The sequence below is a fragment of the Nyctereutes procyonoides genome, unplaced genomic scaffold (assembly GCF_905146905.1).
Source record: "Nyctereutes procyonoides isolate TBG_1078 unplaced genomic scaffold, NYPRO_anot_genome, whole genome shotgun sequence".
Classification (NCBI taxonomy): domain Eukaryota; kingdom Metazoa; phylum Chordata; class Mammalia; order Carnivora; family Canidae; genus Nyctereutes; species Nyctereutes procyonoides.
Window position 1 is genome coordinate 1,046,893 of NW_026575040.1, and position 23,898 is coordinate 1,070,790.

The following is a 23,898-nucleotide window of genomic DNA, read 5'->3' on the forward strand; positions in this document are numbered from 1 at the left end:
AACTAAAAAATAAAGAACTACAAGCCAATATCCCTGATGAACATAGATGCAAAAATCCTCAATTAAATGCTAGGAAACCAAATTCAAGAATACATTAAAAAAATAATTCACCACAATCAGGTGGGATTTATTCCTGTGTTGTAAGGGTGGTTCAATATTTACAAATCAAACAATGTAACACATCATCACACCAAAAAGAGAAAGAGTAAGAACCATATGACCATTTCAAGAGATGCAGAAAGAGCATTTGATAAAGTACAACATCCATTATTGATAAAAATCCTCAACAAAATAGGTTTAGAAGGACTGTACCTCAATATAATAAAAGTTATATATGAAAACCCCACAGCTAACATCATCCTCAATGGGGAAAAACGGAGTGCTTTTCCCCTAAGGTCAGGAACAAGACAGGATGTCTACTCTCACTATATTTATTCAACATAATCCTGAAAAATTCCTAGCCACAGCAATCAAACAACGAAAAACAAAAGGTATCCACATCAGTAAAAGGCAAAAATAAGAGTGTCCAAAGGGAAAAAAGGACAGTTTCCTCAAACAAATGTTGGGAAAACTGAACCATTCTCTTGGACCACATACAAAAATAAATTCAAAATGGATTAAAGTCCTAAATGTGAGACCTGAAACTCTAAAAATCTTAGAAGAGAACACAAGCAGTAACCTCTTTGAAATATGCCATAGCAACTTTTTCTAGATAGATCCCCCAAAGCAAGGGAAACAAAACCAAAAATAAACTAGTGAGACTACACCAAAAATAAAGATTCTGTACAACAAAGGAAACAATCAACAAAATTAAAAGGCAACCTATGGGATGGGAGAAGACATTGGTGAATTACATAACCAATAAAGGGTTAATATCCAAAGTATATAAAGAACTTCTACAACTCAACACCCAGAAAACAAATAATCCAGTTTAAAAATGGACAGAAGACATGAACAGACATTTCTCCAAAGAAGACATACAGATAGCCAACACACACATGAAAAGATGTTCATTATCATTTACCATCAGGGAAATGCAAATCAAAACTACAGTGAAATATCACCTCACACCTGTCATAATGGCTAAAATCAACAACACAGGAAACAACAGGTGCTGGTGAGGATGTGGAGAGAAAGAAACCTTCTTACTCTGTTGGTAGGAACGCAAACTTGTGCAGCCATTGTGGAAAACACTATAGAAGTTCCTCAAGAAGTTAAAAATAGGGCAGCCCTGGTAGCCCAGTGGTTTAGCGCTGCCTTCAGCCCAGGGCGTGATCCTGGAGTCCCGGGATCAAGTCCCGCGTCAGGCTCCCTGCATGGAGCCTGCTTCTCCCTCTGCCTGTGTCTCTGCCTCTCTCTCTATCATGAATAAATAAAATCTTTAAAAAAATAAATAAATAAAATCTTAAAAAAAAAGTTAAAAATAGAACTACCCAACTATCCAGATATTAAACTACTGGGTATTTACCCAAAGAATACAAAATCACTACTGCAATGGAATACATGCACCCCTACATTTATAGCAGCAATATTTACAATAGCAATGATATGGAAGCCCCCTCCCCAAGTGTCTCATCAGTTGATGAAAGGATAAAGAAGATGTGGTATATACATACAATGGAATATTAGTCAGCCATAAAAAGGATGAAATCTTGCCATTTGCAATGATATAGATGGACATAGAGAATATAATGCTAAGTGAAATATGTCAGAGAAAAACAAATACCATATGATTTCACTCATAAGAAACAAAACAAAGGAACAAAGGAGGAAAGAGAGAAACCAAGAAACAGACTCTTAATTACGGAAAACTGATGGTTACCAGAGCGGAAGGGATGTGGGGTTGGGTTACATAAGTATTAGGGATTAAGGAATACACTTGTCAAAAAAAAAAAAAAAAGGGAATACACTTGTCATGATGAGCACCATGTGACGTAAGGAACTGCTGAATCATTATATTGTGCAGCTTAAACTAATATAACATTTTTAAAATGTTATGCTTACACATATATACATACATACATAAATAAGAGTGAAGTATGATATAAAATGGCATGATGTTTACTCCTAAGAACTAGCCTTTTTTTTTCTCTATTTATTCATGAGACACAGAGAGAGAGAGAGGCAGAGACACAGGCAGAGGGAGAAGCAGGCTCCATGCAGGGAGCCCGACGTGGGACTCGATCCTGGGACTCCAGAATCATGCCCTGGGCTGAAGGCGGCGCTAAACCGCTGAGCCACCCAGGGATCCCCAGAACTAGGCTTTTAACTCAGATAAATCAGGTTTGACTAACCCCAGTAATAGTTATGACATGGTACCTATGAGATCAAGTTATTAAAAGTTCTTCCAAAAAAAAAAAACAAAAGAAAAATAATCTATGCTCTCCTGAGTAAAATATGAGAACCAGGTTTAAGAAACAAAGATTTGTCAACCAGGAAATCATCAATTAAGTGTCATGTTAAATAGACTAAATAGACTAAAATGAAACTCATCTATCTCTACAACTTTAACAATGAATGCTATCTTGTAAAATGTTATAAATATAAAAGAAATTATTGGGATCCCTGGGTGGCACAGCAGTTTGGCGCCTGCCTTTGGCCGGGTGCGATCCTGGAGACCCGGGATCGAATCCCACGTCGGGCTCCCGGTGCATGGAGCCTGCTTCTCCCTCTGCCTATGTCTCTGCCTCTCTCTCTGTGTGTGACTATCATAAATAAATAAAAATTTAAAAAAAAAAAGATTTAAAAAAAAAGAAATTATTTAATCAGTCAGCAAAATTTTATTGTAAGCCTACAGTGAATGAAACATAGAAAAGAATAACTAGAATAAGACTCAGACGACCAGATATAGATAGAGGAAAGGATAGTTATTAATGGAGTGGGAGTAGGAGAAACGTGTGAAGGTAGTAAAAAGGTACAACCTTCACAGGGCACCTGGGTGGCTCAGTCAGTTAAACGTCCGATTCCTGGTTTTAGCTCAGGTCATGATCTCAGGGTTGTGAGATAGAGCCCTGCACTCAGATGGGAGTCTGCTTGAGATTCTTTACCCCTCCCTCCTTCTCCTTGCTCCCCTTACCCCTCCTCCTCCCCCTGCTGATGGGCAAGTGTGCACCCTCTCTCTCAAATAAATACACAAATAAATATAATCCTTGAAAAAAAAAGGAACAAACTTCTTGTTATAAAATAATTAAGTCCTGGGATTAATGTACAGCATGGTGACTATAGTTAATAATACTGTATTATATATTTGAAAGTTGCCAAGACAGATCTTAAAGGCAGATCTTTCATCATAAGAACGAAAAAAAATTGTGACTGTGTGGTGATGGATGATGTTAGGCAATGGTGAGGTAACCAAAGCCCATTCCTATAAAAGCACAGGTGAGTTCTTAACCTATCCTTGTGCTAAATCTCATGTTCTCTGTAAGCCAATTTCAATTCTTGAACTATAAAGGGTTACAGGCAAAATAAGCAAACAACACAAAAGAGACTATATATTAATATTGCACAAAATAGAATTCACAAAGAAAAACATTAAGATGGACAATGGGGCCACCATTTTTATACTAAGAAAATGTTAAACTTAAAATGAAAGTTAACTCATATAATACTTTATACAAGTGAGAACAAGACAACAGAATGTCTAACAAAAATTCTTAGAAACTGAAAGAGATATTGAAGAAAATGCAGTAGTAGTGAAAGACTTCAAAATATCTGAGTATCTGACAGATGAGGGAGGTAAAAATCAAGTATGTATTTAGAGTATCTAAATAATAACTCTAAAAATATAAACTTATCACCTTCTATCCACAGGGAATCTAAACATTCCTACCATATCCAAGGAAGATTTGCAAACACTTAGCTTCTCTACTTTCTCTATATCTACTGGGCTTACCCAATAGTCATTTCCTTCCCCATCCAGCTTAATTTCCATGGCCCACTACTCCAACCACTTATTTCCTCTCTCCAATTCCTTTACTCCAGTGAAATTCCACTGCATGTGCCTAAACAATACCAACCTATGATTAATCCATCTGCCCACCACCTTTGAGCATTTTTTAAATCTTTAAATAAACTGATATTCCCTTCAACCAACCCAGAATTCATCCATCTACCTACTCACTGTCTTTGTCCAGTTTTAGCATATGACTGGCTGCTAAGTATCACTGTGGGGACAGGGATATCGCATAACTGGGAAGACTGTCACCACAAAAGTGTATGTAATTTCATTGCTTCACACAGCCATTTAACATCTATTCACTACTTTTAGGAATGAGCACTGGATGTTATACCGTATGTTGGCAAATTGAATTTAAATTTTAAAATATAAAAAAATATATAAATAAATAAACCTCAGTGTTTTACTGTAAAAATAATAATAATAATAACATCTATTTACTGAGTATTTTTTTTCTTTTTATGTTAGTCACAGAGAGAGAGAGAGAGAGAGAGAGAGAGAGAGAGAGAGAGAGAGAGAGAGGCAGAGACACAGGCAGAGGGAGAAGCAGGCTCCATGCAGGGAGCCCGACGTGGGATTCGATCCCGGGGCTCCAGGATGGCGCCCTGGGCCAAAGGCAGGCGCCAAACCGCTGCGCCACCCAGGGATCCCTATTTACTGAGCATTTACTACGTTCCAGTTCCAGCACCAAGTGATGACAGAAAGGTAAACAAAACTGTGGAGCTTTAACTAGTGGAACTGGACAAGGAGCTCAGTGTCTGATAACAGAAACAGATATAAAAGTAAAAATACAATTATGTGGGATCCCTGGGTGGCACAGCGGTTTAGCGCCTGCCTTTGGCCCAGGGCGCGATCCTGGAGACCCGGGATCGAATCCCACGTCGGGCTCCTGGTGCATGGGGCCTGCTTCTCCCTCTGCCTGTGTCTCTGCCTCTCTCTCTCTCTCTCTCTCTGTGTGACTATCAAAAATAAATAAAAAAAAAATACAATTATGTGACTTGAATTATAGTAAGTGTTTCTACGCAGAAGAATATGAGAGTACACTGTAGGGAAACCTGATCTAGTCTGAAACATCAGGACAGGGCCCCCTGAAATCTACTATTAAAAGGAACTAGGTTAAAGGGATGTGGCAGGTGAGAAGGTGCTGGGCAAGGAGAAGGAATGAGCATTCTGAGCATAAGAATCAGAACATGGGAAGGCCTGGAGACATGTGAACACACGAAGGCAGGCTGGTTTAAATGAGGCAGAGGCAGAGAGAGAAAAATGGCATGAAATGAGATATGCATGAATCAAATCACTCGAGATTTGAAGGTCATGTTGAATGCTCAGAGCCAAGGGAAACTTTTGAAGAGCTATAATTAAAGAAATGAGAAAACGTATTTGTGGCTTTTAAGTATTGTTCTGTCTGTAATGTGGAGAATGGACTGGATGGAGGCAGAGAGTCCTGTCTAAAGGTTGCAGTTGTAATCCAGGTATGTTAGAATGGCAGCTTAGACTAGGATGGTAGCAGTGGAGAAATGAGAGAAGTAGACAGATTGGAAAGATTTAGGAGCTAATCCATTGGACAGTGGCTAGTGTGAAGGAAAGGGACAAGATGGAGGCAATATCTGCCCATTCAGAAAAGAGAAATATATCCCTAGGTTTGGGGTGGAAGAAGAGATCATGAACTTAAGTTTTTTATGTCAGTTTGACATGCTTGTGAGATATCCAAGTGGAAGTGCCAACTAGACAAGTTGAATATACAGGCCTAAAAATCGGAGGAAAGGTATGTAAGATAAAGATACACGTTTAAGAATCAGCAGCGGGCAGCCCCAGTGGCCCAGCAGTTTAGCGCCACCTTTGGCCTGAGGTGTGATCCTGGAGACGCGGGATCGAGCCTCGCGTCGGGTTCCCTGCGTGGAGCCTGCTTCTCCCTCTACCTGAGTCTCTGCCTCTCTCTCTCTGTGTGTCTGTCATGAAAAAATAAATAAAATATTTAAAACAAACAAACAAACAAAAATAAGAATCAGCAGCAAATAAATGGTAAATTAAGGCAAGGCCTGGAGAAAATTGCCAGGAGACAAAGTATGATAGTGAGAAAAGAAGATGGACTAAAAAGAGGCTTAATCACCTCCCAACAGCTAAAGGGTTAAAGGACAGGTGGAAAAAGCCAAAAAAAAAAAAGGAGGCAGAAGGAGCAGCCTTCAAAGGAAGAAAACTAAACTAGCAAAGACTGTTTCATGAAAGTCAAAGGAGAAAGTGTTATAAGATGGACGTGGTCAACAGTGTGAAGTGCTGCTCAGAGACCGTGGAAGGGACTGAAAAACATGACTGGGCTTGGCAATACTGAGATAACCAGCCGCTGTGATAAGAGCTTACCTAGAGCTCTGACAGGATGTGGCACCAGGCTGGAGCAGTCTGAGGATCTGAGAGAAAAGGAAATGGACGCAGCAAATACAGAATGTTCTGCCAAAACGAAGAGGAGAAAAATGGGGGTGGGACAAGAGATGAAAGGACAAGGAGAGAAAGGGTTGGGGTTTCTACTGTTCTCATTTAGGATGGAAGAGAAAAAAGCAAGTTAAATACTGACTGGAGAGGAATCTAATAAGGAAAACTGAAAACACAGGAAAGAGAAGAATTTCCCATCACAACTCTTTCAGGGCAGTAACTTCCAACCATACCTTCTACTTTTATAAAAAGGCCAAAGAACCCATCAAAAGGAATTTCAAATTCTTAGCACAAATCTCTGCCTTGACCTCACCTATTGGTATTCTTCTTGAATGCCAAACCAAAAAAGCTTCCTCTCAACTGCAATCATTGGGATCCCTGGGTGGCGCAGCGGTTTGGCGCCTGCCTTTGGCCCAGGGCGCAATCCTGGAGACCCCGGATCGAATCCCACATCGGGCTCCCGATGCATGGAGCCTGCTTCTCCCTCTGCCTGTGTCTCTGCCTCTCTGTCTCTGTGACTATCATAAATTAAAATAAAAATAAAAATCAACTGTAATCATTCTTGGCCTCTCCAATACTGCTACTTCTTCAATGGCTTTCAGGACATTCTTGTTCTCCTGGTCTTCCTACTTCCACGATTACACCTTCTCTGTCCCTGGACCTATATTCCTCTTTCTCCAACTCTGACTCTCCATATATCTAAGTATAAAGCTTATTTTCTTTTTATTGCACATCATATCTTTCAAAACATTTTCTCACATCTCACTTTCATCCTTACTTATTGAACTGAGAAATCTCAACTCATCATGATATAAACAAAGAATACTTTTATGTTTCTCCCCTATAACCTTAGTTGAATACTAAACCTGCTGAGTATGCTCAGTAAAATTACACAATTTTTCAGATACGTTCAATTATTGAAGCAAGGTTTTAAAATCCCATCTACAGACAACCTGCCTGTAAGCACAAGGGAGAGTTACATGACCTTTAGCAGATGGCTACTTCCCTCTTCTTCCCCTGTACCTCCTTCTCATTCACAAACTTCTATCCTTTGCCCTATGTAGCAGCTGTGGGAACAGAGCAATATTCAACTTACAAAAGTTCACCAGATATTAGTGATGGGTCTGCTACAGTCATCCGCCCTCTTCTCCAGTGATGCTTAACTGCTGAGAGAGTCAAGTACTGCTGGGCAGAGATGTATCCCTAATCTTTCTCTGACTCAGGCTGAAGTCAGTGGTGTCTGCTGATCCCTGCAGTACATGCATGATAGGCAGTGTTCAGATTCACACTGGCTCCCTCTGCCCCAGCAGTATCTGCCCCGATTCCATCAGTGTTTTGCATACTCCCACCTAATTAAGTGTCCCCACAGAAAGCCTCTATGACTCCAACATCTTCACCAATGTCCATACTCCTTCCCTGACATAAATCATGAGACTCACTGGGGGTCCTCTTTACCTGATCACTGAGAACTCACATCCCATCTCCTTCCAAGGCATACTAACCCATGAGCTACTCCAGCAAGGCTACTGTGTTATGAAATCTCTAGAGCAGATGCATACACCAGCCTCTATATCCAATATTGTAGAGCCACACACCCAGTTCCCCCCAGGTTAAAACTGGAAACAAGTAAAAATTAAAAATTAAAAAAAAAATTTTAAAAACGGGAAATAAGGAAAACAAAGTACAATGTGTACCCAGCATGCTTTCCCCCAAACTCATTGGACACATTCCCAAAATATCAAAATCAAGTCAGCACAGCAAAGATCCAGCCAGAGAATAAGAAAACAGCCTCCACATTCACAAAGTTTACAAGAAATTCAAACCCCACCTCAAACTTTTCTGAGAACAAGTTGAGAGGATGGCTACTGCTTCATTCACTGTGTACTCTCCAAAAGGCCCTCTCCCATCCTCTAGCACATCTCTTTATAAAGGAGAAGGGGAAATGCAGTGGTGATGGTCAGAGTAGAGTTTTGCTGGAATGTCAATTCATAGTAATTCATGCAGTGAAGTGCCATAAAAGGCACATCTTCAAACTAAAAAAAAAAAAAAAAAAAAAAAAAAACTAGAAATTTAGCCTCTTTGGTTATAGAATGGGGCTCTGGTCAGCAATCCTGGCTGATGTTTTTCATATCATGCTATACTTAGCATGTGAATTACAGGATACAGGTGTTATTAACTGCTATTTTATACCTAAGACCAAAAAATGAGTTGTGATGACTTTCAAGGCTCAAACACTAAAACCACAAATAGGGATAAATCTTGCCAGTATATCCACAAAACAACAGTTGAATCTACCTGCACAGTGAGGAAAACTCTCTGAGTTACGGATCTCACAAAGATACTATATAAATGAGATAAGGTCTGAAAGTGCCTTTATAGTAAGAACAGAACAAGACAAAAACAAAAAACGAATTCTAGTTATTACACACCCAGCACATGCTTAGACTAAATGTTAAACTATACCTTTTTACATCACCACCTGTAAGTCCTGGATAGGGAGAGGAGCAGAGTTGAGTATGAAAATAACTTTGAAGCAGCGCCTGGTTAGTTTGGTCGGGAAGAGCATACAACTCTTGATCTCAGTGTTGTGACTTTGAGCCCCGTGCTGGATGTAGAGATTACTTAAAAATAAAAATCTTCTTAAAAAATAAAATAGTAACTTTTAAGCTCTCATTTTATTTCTCAGCATAAGCCTTTGAGCATCTTGGAACAGTACAGAAAATAAAGAACACATCTCTACTATTTTCCGTTTGTCAAAATCTTCTCCATTTTTATGACCTATAATTTGCACACACAAAAAAAATCTATTACTATTGAATTTCTTAAAAGTTATTTTCATACCCAACTCACTTCTGTAAAGAAGTACACATCTTACAAATTTTATTTCTTCAATCAATCTTTTTTTTATTTTTAATGACAAAAATCAAAGAATCTCCTGATCTAACTGATCTCTATGGCTGACTTAGAAACTATCTAGGCCTAAATGCTCATTTTATAAAAGAAACTACAATCTAAAATTAAAGTCAATAGTGTTTTCTACCACAACATGCTGATTCATTAAACTCCAAGGTTATTATTTTGCTTTAAACATATTTTCTTAAGACATAAAAAGTCTCACATGCTGGTAGTAACAATATTAAGTGTCTCCCTTTCTGATATTTCCCAGAAAGGGAGAGAGAACATAAAGACTCCTAAACTCTGGGAAATGAACTAGGGGTGGTGGAAGGGGAGGAGGGCGGGGGGTGGGGGTGAATGGGTGACGGGCACGGAGGGGGACACTTGACGGGATGAGCACTGGGTGTTATTCTGTATGTTGGTAAATTGAACACCAATAAAAGATTAATTTATTAAAAAAAATATATTAAGTGTGACAACCAAACTATAAATTTGGAGGATTTCAATTACTATTCATTCTGAAAACTACTTCTGGTCAATATTTTTAGGCTATTCTAAAACCTATTTTGGCTGTTTCCAATTTTAGAGGAAACACAACTTCTGTTTTAACATGTAACTTTTCTTTGATCCTTCATATATTTCAAAGGTTAAATAATGAATTCCAGAGTTTTCGATCCTGTTCACTATAGAAACACAAGCTAACTCTGTAATATTTCTATGAAGATGTAGCACTCTAGTTTTTCTCAAAATAATTTTGTTCAGTATAAAGTAAAATATAGTTTCCATTTACTAAAAGATTGGGCTTTTTAGTGAATTTTTTGAGACAGATTGCACTATGCATCTAATATCCTATTACAAACACAGGTTATCTGAAATTAGAAAACACACCTTACAATGACATCCCCAATCCCACCCAGGATTGTTTATGGCTAGCTATCAATCTCACTTTTCCCTGACCAGAGTGAATTAGAAGAGTGATAAGTATCTCAGCAGAAAGGGAGCAATGGCCAATTAAAGACATTAAACATGAAACCAAAGAATGTGAAAATCTCACTAGTGCCACCTACCGTACTGGAGAATGCAGATAAAAGATTTTTAAACTAATTCTGTGTGGTGTGTGTGTGTGTGTGTGTGTGTGTGTGTCCATCTTTTACGATTTCTTACCCAGGACTACATATCAAATCTTGCTTTCTACCAAATCTTGCATAGAATATTACATAATTAGATAAAGCAAATAAGGCAAAGAGCAACAAGAATACTCAAAAATTCAAAACCAAAAAACCCTGAAGCACTCGTAGAAGCAGGGTACAACAGTGGTTCCCAGGGTAGGGAAAAACAGATGCTGGTCAAAGGGCACAAACTTCCAGTCATAAGATGAGGAGGTTGTGGGGATCTAATGTACAGCATGGTGACTACAGTAATAATACAGTATGCATACCGAGATAAATGATCTAGTTAGGTGTAATAAAAATAAGAATCTGGCTTTAAGCTAAAAGTGCCAAAGCAAACCTTACCTTACATTCTACCACACTCTGATCTGATTCACAAGTTTCATAGATTTCATCTACTGCCCGGCGAAGATTGTCAAAAAGAAATGCCCAGTATCTAGCTCTTAGATCAATTTTCCGAGGATGCCTTGTTTTAGTGGGACTTTTATCGAAGTGTTTATCTCCAGTTGTAGATGATGTTATTTTACAGTCTACTGCAGTGTTCTGGAGAAATAAAACCAAACACACAAAAAAATATATTTCTTAAAAGCCTTCAGGGATTGGATTTTTGTACAAAGCACATTTTCCAACATAAATACTTGAAAATGAGACCTTCTTTTTATCTTACATCATGCTGAATTCATCAAAACAAAGCTTCTCGTCTTAAAAGCAGCAGGTTTATAAGGTCATTTTTTTTTTATTTCAGACATGTCTTACTGAAGATTAGCATGGCTTCAGCAGTGAACAGACCCTTAGTCAAAAAGGAGCACTGAAGGACCCATTCTTTCCTCAGTTGTACAAACTTTGAAAATAAAGATTACATTCTATAGTTTTACAAACTGTACCACAGACTCATTCCACCAAAAAGCATGTAGTTTACATAAAGTCAGAAATTCAAAATGCAAACCTAAAGCTTCTCACTAGAGGAAGTAAAGAGTTGCTTAACTGTGGCTACTTAAACTGAAAAATAAATAAATACTGACCCTCTACTACAGTTAGAGCAACAAACAATCCCAGGCTCCTTCGGGTTGTTTTGTGTATGTGTGTATCATTCCTGTTTGCTTGTTTTTCTTTCTCATAGAAGTGCCCCAGAGTGGAGAGTAACTGAAAGAGAGGCTAATATCCTCCTGCTTTGTGTTATGCTTTGTTCTTCAACATAAGTGATTCCTAAACTTCATAAATCCTGTATAGCCAATCACTGATTTATACAGAATCTTTACCGCTGAAAAGGAAGCAAACAAAACATACGTACACACACAGATACCACATACACTTAAGAGGCTGACACAGAGCTCCTTGTCCTCCCTCCGCAGTTCTCCATCCTGATTTCGTGAATAAAAATTAGCAACTATTTTATGTGATAGCCTCGGTCGAGGCCCAAATTCTCAATACTCATGCAATAAAACTTCAATGTTAACAATCCATAAAACTTTTGCCTCAATTGTTCTCCAAGTTCTTTCCAGCCCTAGTAGTAAATAATTTTATTATTATAGCAAATATCCCTTCCTTGGATTAAACCGAATTCAAAATTCCATTTGACTAGCATCCTGAAGTAAAGCTCAAGTCTGTCCACTCTCCTAAAAACTGTGACAATTAACAGTTTATACAGGATTACAGATCGTAAATCAAATTCGCATAACCTTCTAACCTCCTTCACACAAGTTTTAAAGTATGTATTATTATTAGCTCCATTTTACAGTTTAGAAGACTGCAGAGGCTAATACCTAATCTGTCAAAGAACTATCACCACAGGGGACCATGTTCCCATTAGAGCTCTGCAAGGACACTGGTGGCTTCCCACCACACTGCCTCATGCCCTGTGCTGCCAGCCCTGTGCCACATATTCCGTACCACCTCACTTCTATTCCTATACACCATCCAAAGGTAAAATTAAGTTGAGAAGTTTCCCAAATTATACCTCCTTCATGGAGTTTTTCTACATTGATCAGCAAAGGGTTAGTAGCTTCCTGTGAATTGAGACTCTAATCTTATGGAATTCTCAAATGTACTTTCACTCATTTTCACCCATGTATGTATTTACCATAGCATGCATCTGTATGTGTAGGATTCAAATATTTTACCATCCTTTCTTACAATGTAAAATAGGCACTACTGCTTCCAGGTTAAAATGTTTCTATTCTTTGTGACTGTTCTATATAAAGCTTTTACAAAGAAAGATGCTAGTGAGGCAAAAACTAGTTACATAATTCCAACTGAAAGGCAATGTGCTAGGCAAATTTGCTATTTATCTTTGCCAAAACGGTAATACTTTACACTTATATGCTTATTTATATTTCATGAAGGAATTTTGATTACATTATGTCATTTAATCATTACAACAAACTGTAAAGACAGGACAAATACTATTATTCCCATTTGCAGAAAACAACACTGAGGCTCAGAAAGATTGAATTTCTTAGCAAGTCAAAAGGTTGAGTGATGGAACTGGGACCAGAACTTAGTCTTTCAACCTCTGCTCCCATGCTCATAAAGCATTTCACATAGCACCAAGCACACAATTAGTACCCAATTATGTTAGGTATGATCATAGTGAGAAAGACAAAGAGGAGAAGAAATGTGCTCATAGGAAAAAAAATGTGAATAAACTAATGGCAAAATTGCCAAATTTGTGAAAAAGTAGAACAGGTAAATCAAATTGTAGAGGTTAAAACTCAGTACACAGTTCCAAAGTATAGGGCTCTTACCTACCACTGATAAAAATAATAGCAGTGACGACAGTAATTGCAGCAGCATCTAACAACATTCATGGCACACTTGCCAGGTGCCAGGCACCGTGCAATGTGCTTTCCATACAGTTTTACTTCATTTAACCTTTGAAGCAATTATCATAGGTAACATCATTATCTCCATTTTACGGAAGACAATACTAAGATTCAGCTAAATTAGGAATGAACCCAAGGTCTCATACTAGTGATAAAGCCAAGATTAAAAATCAGCTAAGTATCCATTACTACAGCTTACTGTACCTAGCTACTTCCAAGATACTCAAGAAAACAAAGCAATCTACATTTGTGGGGGAAGTTAGACACAGATGAATTCCATGATGTTATATTGTTTTAATCAATGACTTTTGGGAGAAAAAGTAAAGGGAAGGAGAGGGCAAGAGGAAGGAAGAAATTGAGATTTCTGACTCATCTCTCTCAGAAGGGCTCACTGACCACCACCACCCCCGCCCCGAGAAGCTAACAATTCTTAGGGACCTATTTGCAGAAAAATGCATAGGCCCATAAAATTGAACATGTACTTTCTTGATGTTCCAACACTGACACATCATAACCACACAAAGTTCAGAGTTTACCTTACAGTTTACTCTTGGTGTTACTCTCTTAAAGGGTTTGGACAAATGTAAAAATGACACGCATCCATCATCATCAGTATCATACACTGTATCATCACTTTACTAAAAATCTTCTGTGCCTATTCTCCCCTCTCTACCCCCACCCCTGAACCTAGGTCAACCACCGACCTTTTTACTCTCACCATAGTCTTGCCTTTTCAGAATGCCATACAGTTGGAAACACTGTGTAGCCTTTTGAGGTTGGCTTTTTTCACTTATTAATACAAGGTTCCTCCATGTCTTTTTACAGCTTGATAACTCATTTCTTTTTAGCCCTAAATAAAAGTATTTTCTGGATTACTACTATTACTACTATTGATGTAGCCATTCACCTAACTAGACATCTTGGTTGCTTCTAAGTTTTGACAATTGTGAATAAAGCTTCTATAAACATCCATGTGCGGGTTTTTGGGAGGACATAAGATTTCAACTCCTTGGGATCCCTGGGTGGCGCAGTGGTTTAGCGCCTGCCTTTGGCCCGGGGCGCGATCCTGGAGACCCGGGATCGAATCCCACGTCGGGCTCCCGGTGCATGGAGATGGAGCCTGCTTCTCCCCCTGCCTGTGTCTCTGCCTCTCTCTCTCTCTCTGTGACTATCATAAATAAATAAATAAAAATTTAAAAAAAACATTTAAAAAAAAAAAAAGATTTCAACTCCTTTGTTCTTCAATATTTCATTGGCTACTCTGGGTCTTTTGCCTCTCCACAGTTTAGAATCAGTTTGTCAATATCTATAAAATAACTTGTCAGGACTGTATCGAACCTGCACATTAAGCTGGGAAGAAAGAATATCTTGACAATATTCAGTTTTCCTACATGAACATGGAATACCTTTCCATTTATTTAGTTCTTTTTTTTCATCTGAGTTTTATAGTTTTTCTCATATAGACCTTTGCATATAGATTGTTAGGTTTATACCCAAGTACTTAATTTGAGGGAGTAGTAATGTAAATGGTATTGTGTTTTTAAGTTCCACTTGTTCATCACTGGTATACAGGAAAGCCACTGACTTCTGTACCCTGCAACCTGCTATAACAGATTATTAGTTCCAGGAGGGTTTTTTGTTGATTCTTTCAGATTTCTTATATAATCATATCATCTGTAGACAAAGACAATTTTCTTTCTTCCTTCTCAATCTATATGCCTATTTCTTCCTTACTGCACTGGCCAGAATTTCCATTATAATGTTAGAAAACAGTAGTGATAGGGGCATCCTTGCCTTATAACTTATCTTAGGGTGAAAGCTTCTAGTTTCTCACCATTAAGTATCACATTAGTTGCAAGGGTTTCTGTAGATTTTTGTTTTAATCAAGTTGAGGAAATTCCCCTCTATTACTAGTTTTTTAAAAGTTTTTATCATAAATGGGTGTTGAGTTTTGTCAAATGCTTCTTCTGCACCTACTGGTATGATGTGATTTTTCTTTTAGTCTATTCATGGACTGAAGATCAAATGTGAAAACAAAGATTTAAAACTATCTAGAAGGATATTTTTATGACCTTGAAATAGAAGAGGTTTTCCTGGATAAGACAAAAAGCACAACTCACAGATAAGTTATGTAAAATTAAATTTACATTCTTAGTCATGGTGTATTATTCTTTTCAAATATTGTGGGATATGATTTGCTAATATTTTACTACATCTATGTTCATGAGAATTATTAGTCTGCAGTTTTCTTGTAATGCTTTTGTCTGGTTTTGGTATTAGGATAATGCTGGCCTGATTAAATGAGTTAGGAACTATTCTCTCTGCTTCTACCCTCCAAAAGAGATTGTAGAGAATTTGTTTAATTTCTTCTTCAAATACTTAGTAGAATTCAAAGGTGAATCCATCCAGGTCTGGCACTTTCTGTTTTGGAAGGTTATTTATCACTGATTCAAGTTCTTAGACCTAGGCCTACTCAGATTACTTATTTCTTCTTCAAAGAGTTTTGATAGTGTATGTCTTTCAAGGAACTGGTTCATTTCACCTAAGTTATCAAACTTGGGTCATACGGAGTCTTTTGTAGTATCCTTTTCTTATCCTCTTCATGTCTACGGGACCTGACTGATACAAATAGCTAGGGACATACAATAGGACTTTGGGACAGTACTATCCAGGAGGTTAGTGGTCATAAATGTAAAAAGAGCCTTGTCAACATAATTGATACATTTCTCCAGTCATGTTCAAAATGCTTTGGTATACAGAGCACAAGCAGAAAGATGGATTTAATCAGGATAGTTCTATAAAGTACACACTGCTAAGAGGCAGGAGAGTGATACAGCTAGGAGAGTACACAAGAAAGTGATAACAGATAAACCACAGAATCTCAGGTGAATTTTCAGGGAAGATTGGATATGGAAGTGTGGATATGGAAAAAAGGATACTCAAAGGGTGGCAGGATCCAAAAAAATACAGCTTCCATAGGGCTAAAGAATTACTGGAGTCAGGAGATCAGAGTATGGTGGAAAGAAATGACAGGCAGAAGAGGGATGGCTGTGATTGAGATCCTGGAGAGGGAATAGTTATCAGTAAGAACAAGGCAAGAGTCAGGCCATGGGAACGAGTAGAAGACAAGACTGTTGGAGGAAAGAAATGCAAGGAATTGAGACAGCAGTGATGATGGAGAGCATGCAGTGAGCTGGAAATTATATTTTCAAGGAATTAGGAGAACTGACCTAGAAGTCTGTCAGTGACTACAAGAAGAAAAAAGCAGATAGTATAGTCTGATGGAATGAGCTTCAGCTCTAGGGAGTTTCAGTAGCTAGAAGGGAGAACCATCCATAATGGCAGTAAGGATCAAGCTCTAGGAGCAGAGGTCAGAGAGCTGCAGATACTACTAAAAGACTGTGAAGGAAGCATAGTCCACACAGGAGAGTTGGGATTTAATTAAAACAGGAAGGCAAAGGGAATGTTCAGAGAAGAGAAGGATATAGAAGATATGCTGATGATGAACCTAGTTCTAGAGGGCAAAGTGGTAGGGTTTCACAAGTAGCTAAGAGGCATTTCCCTGATTACTACTAAAACAAAGTATCTTGGGATCCCTGGGTGGCGCAGCGGTTTGGCGCCTGCCTTTGGCCCGGGGCGCGATCCTGGAGACCCGGGATCGAATCCCACGTCGGGCTCCCGGTGCATGGAGCCTGCTTCTCTCTCTGCCTGTGTCTCCGCCTCTCTCTCTCTCTCTGTGACTATCATAAATAAATAAATAAATAAATTTAAAAAAAATAAAAAAATAAAAATAAATAAAACAAAGTATCTTTTCACAGGTTTACAATCTATTTAGGTTTCCCCCACTTTTCCATTGGATTTTTCTGATTTTAGTTTTTTCTAAGTTTTAATATACGGTATCTTCTTCCAGTCAATCTTACCTTTAATTTTGTTTAGTTTTTTAGCATATAAATTTAATTTTACATAAATTATCCATGAGTTGTGTTTTTTGTCTTATCCAGGAAAGCCTCTCCTATTTCAAGGTCATAAAAATATCCTGCTAGATAGTTTTAAATTTTTGTTTTCACATTTGGCCTTTAGTCCATCAATAATTTATTTCTGATATATGATATTAAAGTACTCTTATCCTTTGTTTCTAATTTAATTGCATTATAGGCAGAGAACATGTTCTTTCTGTCTGACTTCTCTGACTTCTATTTATTGAGACTATCTTTATGACCCAGTATGTGGTCAATTTTTGCATGTATGTTCTGTGCACAGTATTTATTAAGTGCCAATACACACATACATACAAATACACATATATATAAAAATATACAGGGGGATCCCTGGGTGGCTCAGCGGTTTAGTGCCTGCCTTTGGCCTAGGGCACAATCCTGGAGTCCCGGGATCAAGTCCCATGTCGGGCTCCCTGCATGGAGCCTGCTTCTCCCTCCTCCTGTGTCTCTGCCTCTCTCTATGTCTATTATGAATAAATAAATAAAATCTTTTTTAAAAAAATACACATACCTATTAATATGAAATTAAGCCTAACTGTAGTGCTAATTTTATATCCTTACCATTTTTTTCCTGCTTGATCTGAATAACAGATACATTTCCCAATATGATTATAAATGTACTTTTCCTATTCCAATTCTGTCAGTTTGGGCTTTACATATTTCAAACCTATGCTGTAAGGTACATAAAAGTTCAATATTGAATAAAAATACAAATTTAAAAAATTTAAAAAGTTCAATATTGTTACACTTCATGGATGATTACTCTTTTACTATTAATTTCCATCTTTATGTTATCAATGCATTTCATGTTGAATTCCATCTGATTTGATAGTATCGCTATACTAACTTTAGAGTATACTTAAAATACCAAGTATTTACCTGGATTTTTTTCTATCCCTCTGTTTTTAATATTTCCTTGAAATTTTAATGTGTCTCTTGTAAGCAACATATAGCTCAGTTTGAAATGAGAGGTTAAGTTCAATCAACTGCCTTTTAAGCAGTGAATTTAACCCGTGCAGCTCCAATGGCACAATCGGTTAGCATGCAGTTCTTATAACTGGTGAATTTAATCAGTTTATATATGTTGTTTGCTAATGTATTTAATACTTAATATCCACAACCATCTTTCATGGTTTTCACATAGCATGATTTTTTTTTTTTTTTTTTTTTTTTGCTTCTTTTTTCTTTCTCTTGCCTTTTACTTTGTTGAAAAGCTTTTCCTCTATTTGGAAATCATGGCTGCTTTTAGTAGATAGCCTTAAATTTTTATCATACACACTTACATTCATATTTTCCTAACAAAAACTTCTTCCTAAATAAGACAAGGATTCTATCATTCTAACTCCCTTTCAAACTCCCTACAAACTAGCTTTCATGTTAACATTGTCTAAAACTATAATTCCACTTTTCTGAATCTAATTGTGTGAGGTTTTTTTCAAACCATCAATAGTAAATGAGATTTACAAACATATTTACAGATACCTTTTCAACAAGTTTTTTCCTCCAGGTTACCTTTAATTCTTGCTGAAGTTCAACTTTAGTAGTTCCTTCATTAAGGGTCAGTCGGTGGCAAACACTTCGTTTTTGTCTAAAATAACTAAAAATAGCTTTATTTCACTCATACTTGGCTGGACATAGAATTCTGGGTTAAAAGTAATTTTGTCTTTTAACTTCAAATATATTGCTTCATTGTCCTTTTGTTCATTACAAGGATATTAATCTGTCATTCCTCTGTGGTTTTGTTTACTTCCTGGTATTGTAAGAGATTTTTTTTCCTTAATCTTAACCTTCTTTAGACTCTCTAGAATATAGCTAGGTAAGTAAATCTATTTTTATTAACCCTGCTCAGCTCCACAGTCATGCTCGTAAGCTCTTCAGAACTCAAAGTGAGAACATTTTTTCAACATTATTACTTCAAATAGCCAATGCCCACTATTATTTACTCTCTACTTTTCAAAGTCCTATAACGTATATATAAGAATTTCTCAATCTTAAATTCTCTTATTTTCCATCTCGTTAGTTTCCTGTGATATGTTTTAAATTCTCCTCAGTAGTTATCTTCCAATTCACAAATTTTTCCTTTGTCCAATACAGCATTTATTCCATTAGTTATGGATTTATAAAATTTCATTGACAATACTTTTGTTTATAAGATTTTTAATTGGTTCACTTTTACCTATAAATGTTCAAAATTAATATCCATCTGTTTTAGTTCAGAATTTCTCTTTGTTTATAGTTACTCTTTCCTTTGAGGAATTTAAGCTCAGTTATTTGAAAATCTTCTTTGGGAAAATGCCTTTTTTTTCATTACCTCAGGAGTAAATTCTCTTACTTGAAGAATGTGTTATCTATATTTTATAATATTATTTTCCTCATGTACTTTGATATTTCACTTTGAATTTCTTATATTTTAATTCTTCACTTTGTTCACCCACACACCATGTGTCCTAGTGTTGTGGTGACCATCATCTAACCCACTATGGTCCCACTTCTGCAGGTCATTTATTGGGGACTTAAAACTCTCACCCATCAAGAATATAGCAGATCCAGTCATTAATCATGGGCCACTCCCTTTTACTGCTTCAGTCATCAATTCATAGGATACAACCCCAGGTAGCAGATAGTAGCTTTTTTTGATCCTAGTGCAGAACCCTGCATAAGCCCCAAATTTTATACTATGAGCCTGGATTTGTTCCCTTCCCCCATAATCAGGGCATATTAGCTTCCTGTATCCCGTAAGACTTGTCCATTAAGTTTGTGTTCCTAACTCCACTTACCTGTCAGGGTGTTTGTTTTATTTCTGATCCACAGAAATGGTTATCTTATTTTTGAAAATCCTTTGTTTTTTTAACTAAAAAAAAAAATGTTTTATAATTGATGCCACTATAGGTGAGGAGTCTGTGATTATTTTATGAACTCACAATGACATTTTGATTAGAAATTCATGTTTTCCTTATGTGAAGTTTTTGATTTACAAAATCATATTGGTCTATTTAATAATATCAAACCAAAATAATATATATGAAAAGTTCAGAGAAAGTAACTGTGAAGTAAAAAGCTAACTATTAATCTGCTAAAAAACACTTTTTAAAATAAAGTAAGCTTGTGTTAAAATTTTAATAAAGCAATTTGAAAATTTTTAGAGACAACAGTATTACTATTTTACACCCTAAAGGCATTTCTATACCAAGAAAGAAAATCATACAATAAGCACATATGGGATGTGTAACAGAAGGGTTAAGAGCATAAACTAGAAATGGATGACCTAGGTTCAAATCTTCACTGTGTCATCCACCAGCAAGTTATATAACCTTTGCCTACCTCTGTTTTCCCATTTTCAAAAGAAGATAATAATAATGCCTACCCTGAAGGGCCTGTTACAAGAAGCAAATAAATTAATATTTTTCAAGTATTTAGTACTAGCTAGGCACATAGTACTATATACACATTTTTCAGCTAAAGATAGCAACACTGAATTTTTACATGAAGACAAAATACACAATATTCGAATCCTAAAAAATTACATTTCTTATTGAAATTAAAAGTCAGTAAGTAGAAAGTTGTATATGCTGTACCTGTTTAGTATTTTTATGAGTTCCTTGAATTGTCCTCTTTGATTTTCCACCAGTTTGACATTTAGATTTTCCTTCAAGGTAAAAATAAATAGACAAATATAAAGGTCAACAAATGGATAGTACAAAATTGAACTATACAAATCATTTGGGCATACTAACACATAATCTCTCCTACCAGAGACCACAAAACTGTACAAACTATACATGGTCAATATGAACTACAGATAAAATTAAAAAAAAAAAAAAAAAACTTGCATGGTCCCAGAGACTGATTTATTGAATGGCTTTCTCAGAACAGGAATAAATCAACTTCTTAAACAAGTCAGATATTCTGACAATTTAAAAATAAGGTCAAGTTAATGATACTTCTCAACTTATAAAAAGGTCTGAAAAATACTTATTCAATTCAAACTTCAAGAATACATTTTTTACCACTTAAAAACTCAGAATTTTGACTAAATTATCTGATTTACTTTTAATTCGAAAAGAGTTTTCAGTTCTTTGTATTTTTGCCAGATGTATCTTTCTCACCTATTCTTTTTTGTAAGATACTAATTACTGTTTTATAATCACTCTATTCTTGAGAGCAATTCAAATTAGGAATGGGGGGATCCCTGGGTGGCGCAGCGGTTTAGTGCCTGCCTTTGGCCCAGGGCGCGATCCTGGAGACCCGGGATCGAATCCCACGTCAGGCTCCCAGTGCATGGAGCCTGCTTCTCCCTCTGCCTATGTCTCTGCCGCTCTCTCTCTCTGTGTGTGTGACTATCATAAATAAATAAAAATTAAAAAAAAAACTTAAAAAAAAATGGAACAAAGATAGACTTTACAATAAGTGATGCTGGAGTAACCTGTCATCCATATGGAAAAAGATAAATATTAGATTGAGACCTCATACTATATGTAAGAATAAACTACAAACAGATCAGAGATATAAGTGTAGAAAAGTAAAATAAAGATACAATAAATAAATTTTCAAATAACAAAGTATAAAAAATAAAATGTAAAAAATATGTAAACATAAAGCAAATTTAAAAGAATAAAACATGGATGAGCTCTTATATAGCTTAAACCATCCTGTGGGGCAAGGGTGTTCTCAAAGAATATTTTGAAAGGAAACAGGAGCCAGCATAACAGGTCTCCCACTGTTCTAGAACAACTAAAACAAACCTAGAACAATTAAGCAGCAAAATAGAGTGATAGATTAGAACTCATTAAGAAACCATGACTTCATATAAATCTAAATAAATACATACACATACAAAGGCAAAGGGAAAAAGGGAAAGCTTTCTTGCATTAGAATGTCAGCTAATAAATATAGATGGAACACTGAGGTTAGCAAATCATCATTTTGCAACCACCAGAGTAATAACTTATTCAGCTACGAATTATCAACAGAAGCTGAAAATCATGGGTAGACTGTTTCAAGGACACTTACATAGTCTCAAACTATCTAACTACAAACTACTTATTAATTACAAAGTTAATAGCTACTTTACAGTGGAGAAACTCAGAAGATACCACCTTTACCAAGCAATTAATGTTGACACTCAACTCTCATGAATGAATAAATGAAATCTTTAAAAAAAAAAAAAAACCCATGACTTGCCTCCTATGAGACACTGAATTTCTACAGAATTCCTTCTAATTCTATAGATTTAGACAACCTAATTTCTATAGAATTCCTCCAAAAATATATAACTGAATCTAAGTATGAAATGACATCACACAAACCCCAAATGAGGAATATTCTACAAACACTCAGAAAATGTCAAAGTGAGATCCCCTTTGGCACACTCCAACCTCCTTTCTTTTTTCTTTTTCTTTTTTTTTTTTTTTTGAGATTTATTTATTTATTCACAGAGACACACACACACACACAGAGAGAGAGAGAGAGAGAGAGGCAGAGACACAGGCAGAGGGAGAAGCAGGCTCCATGCAGGGAGCCCAACATGGGACTCAATCCTGGGTCTCCAGGATCACACCCCGGGCTGCAGGTGACGCTAAACCACTGTGCCACCCGGGCTGCCCTAACCTCCTATGTTCTGAATCCTTATCCAATCTTCTAGATCCCCAGGATTTAGGCAGTGCTGACAATGATCCTACCCATTAAAGTGAAAGGACTGAAAATATACTTTCTCTAGTTCAAATAATAACTAAAGAAATACACTCTTCTTTTGTAAAACATCACATTAAACTGTACCTAACCATAGTGAATAAATTTTTTAAAACCTGCTTATTTTTATAAGAATTTAATAAAAGAAAAAATACTCAATCTCCTATAACATAAAAAAGAAAACTAATTTGCTGATAACAAACCCACCTTCATTTCTAAATGAAACAGCAAAACTAACACTTTCATGAAACCATTTATATATTAGCTAAGATTAAAAAAACAAAAGGGTGCTTGGTGGCTCAGTTGATCACCCAACTCTTGATTTCACTCAGGTCATGATCTTAGGACCATGAGATCAAGCCCCACATCAGGCTTCTAGCTTAGCAAGGGCTCTACTTAAGAGTCTCACTCTCACTCTCTTTCTGTCCCTCCTCCCACTTGGGCATGCTTCCTCTCCTTCTCTCAAATAAATAAATAAAATCTTTTTTAAAAAAGCAATATAAAAGTTATATTTTTTTAAAAAAGCAATAAAAAAGTTATTTCTTATTTAATGTATGCTAATTTGCCCAACAGTTCAAATTGTAAACAGTTTTTGGTCTATCTACTATTTAAGACTAAATTTATCCTCCTAATTTACAACAAAAATGAAACTTTTTAAAAATACGTACCATCATCATCTTTGCTTTCTAAAGGGACACTCCAAGCTATCAGGTTTCTTGCAGTTCGACCCTCCTCTGCAACTATTCTCCTTACTTTGTCATGACTATTGGAGCGCTGGAATGAAGCCTACATACAGAAAATAGAATATATATTAAATTATTAGATTAGTCAACATATAAAAATACATTTGGCTGGCAAATTCATGATTTCTTACATTTTCTCATAAAGGGAACACTGAAAACTAATTTAGGATTGAAAAGATAGTGAAACAGAAAAGAAAGTAA

At 36.6% G+C, this 23,898-nt stretch overlaps 1 protein-coding gene across 7 annotated transcripts in view; it reads right to left on the reverse strand.

Annotated features, from left to right (window-relative positions):
* SCAPER (S-phase cyclin A associated protein in the ER) overlaps positions 1-23,898 on the reverse strand; it is a 433,964-nt gene that overhangs the window by 393,469 nt on the left and 16,597 nt on the right. For 5 of the 7 annotated variants that reach the window (XM_055319782.1, XM_055319779.1, XM_055319781.1 and 2 more), the window contains exons 3-5: positions 23,623-23,740; positions 20,842-20,912; positions 10,792-10,989 (exon numbers count right to left, since the gene is read on the reverse strand). In XM_055319782.1, the coding sequence (XP_055175757.1) occupies positions 10,792-10,989; positions 20,842-20,912; positions 23,623-23,740 (387 nt within the window). Of the gene's footprint in view, positions 1-10,791; positions 10,990-18,778; positions 18,864-20,841; positions 20,913-23,622; positions 23,747-23,898 lie in introns of those variants that run through there. The other 2 variants (XM_055319780.1, XM_055319784.1) reach the window with 2 other exon arrangements.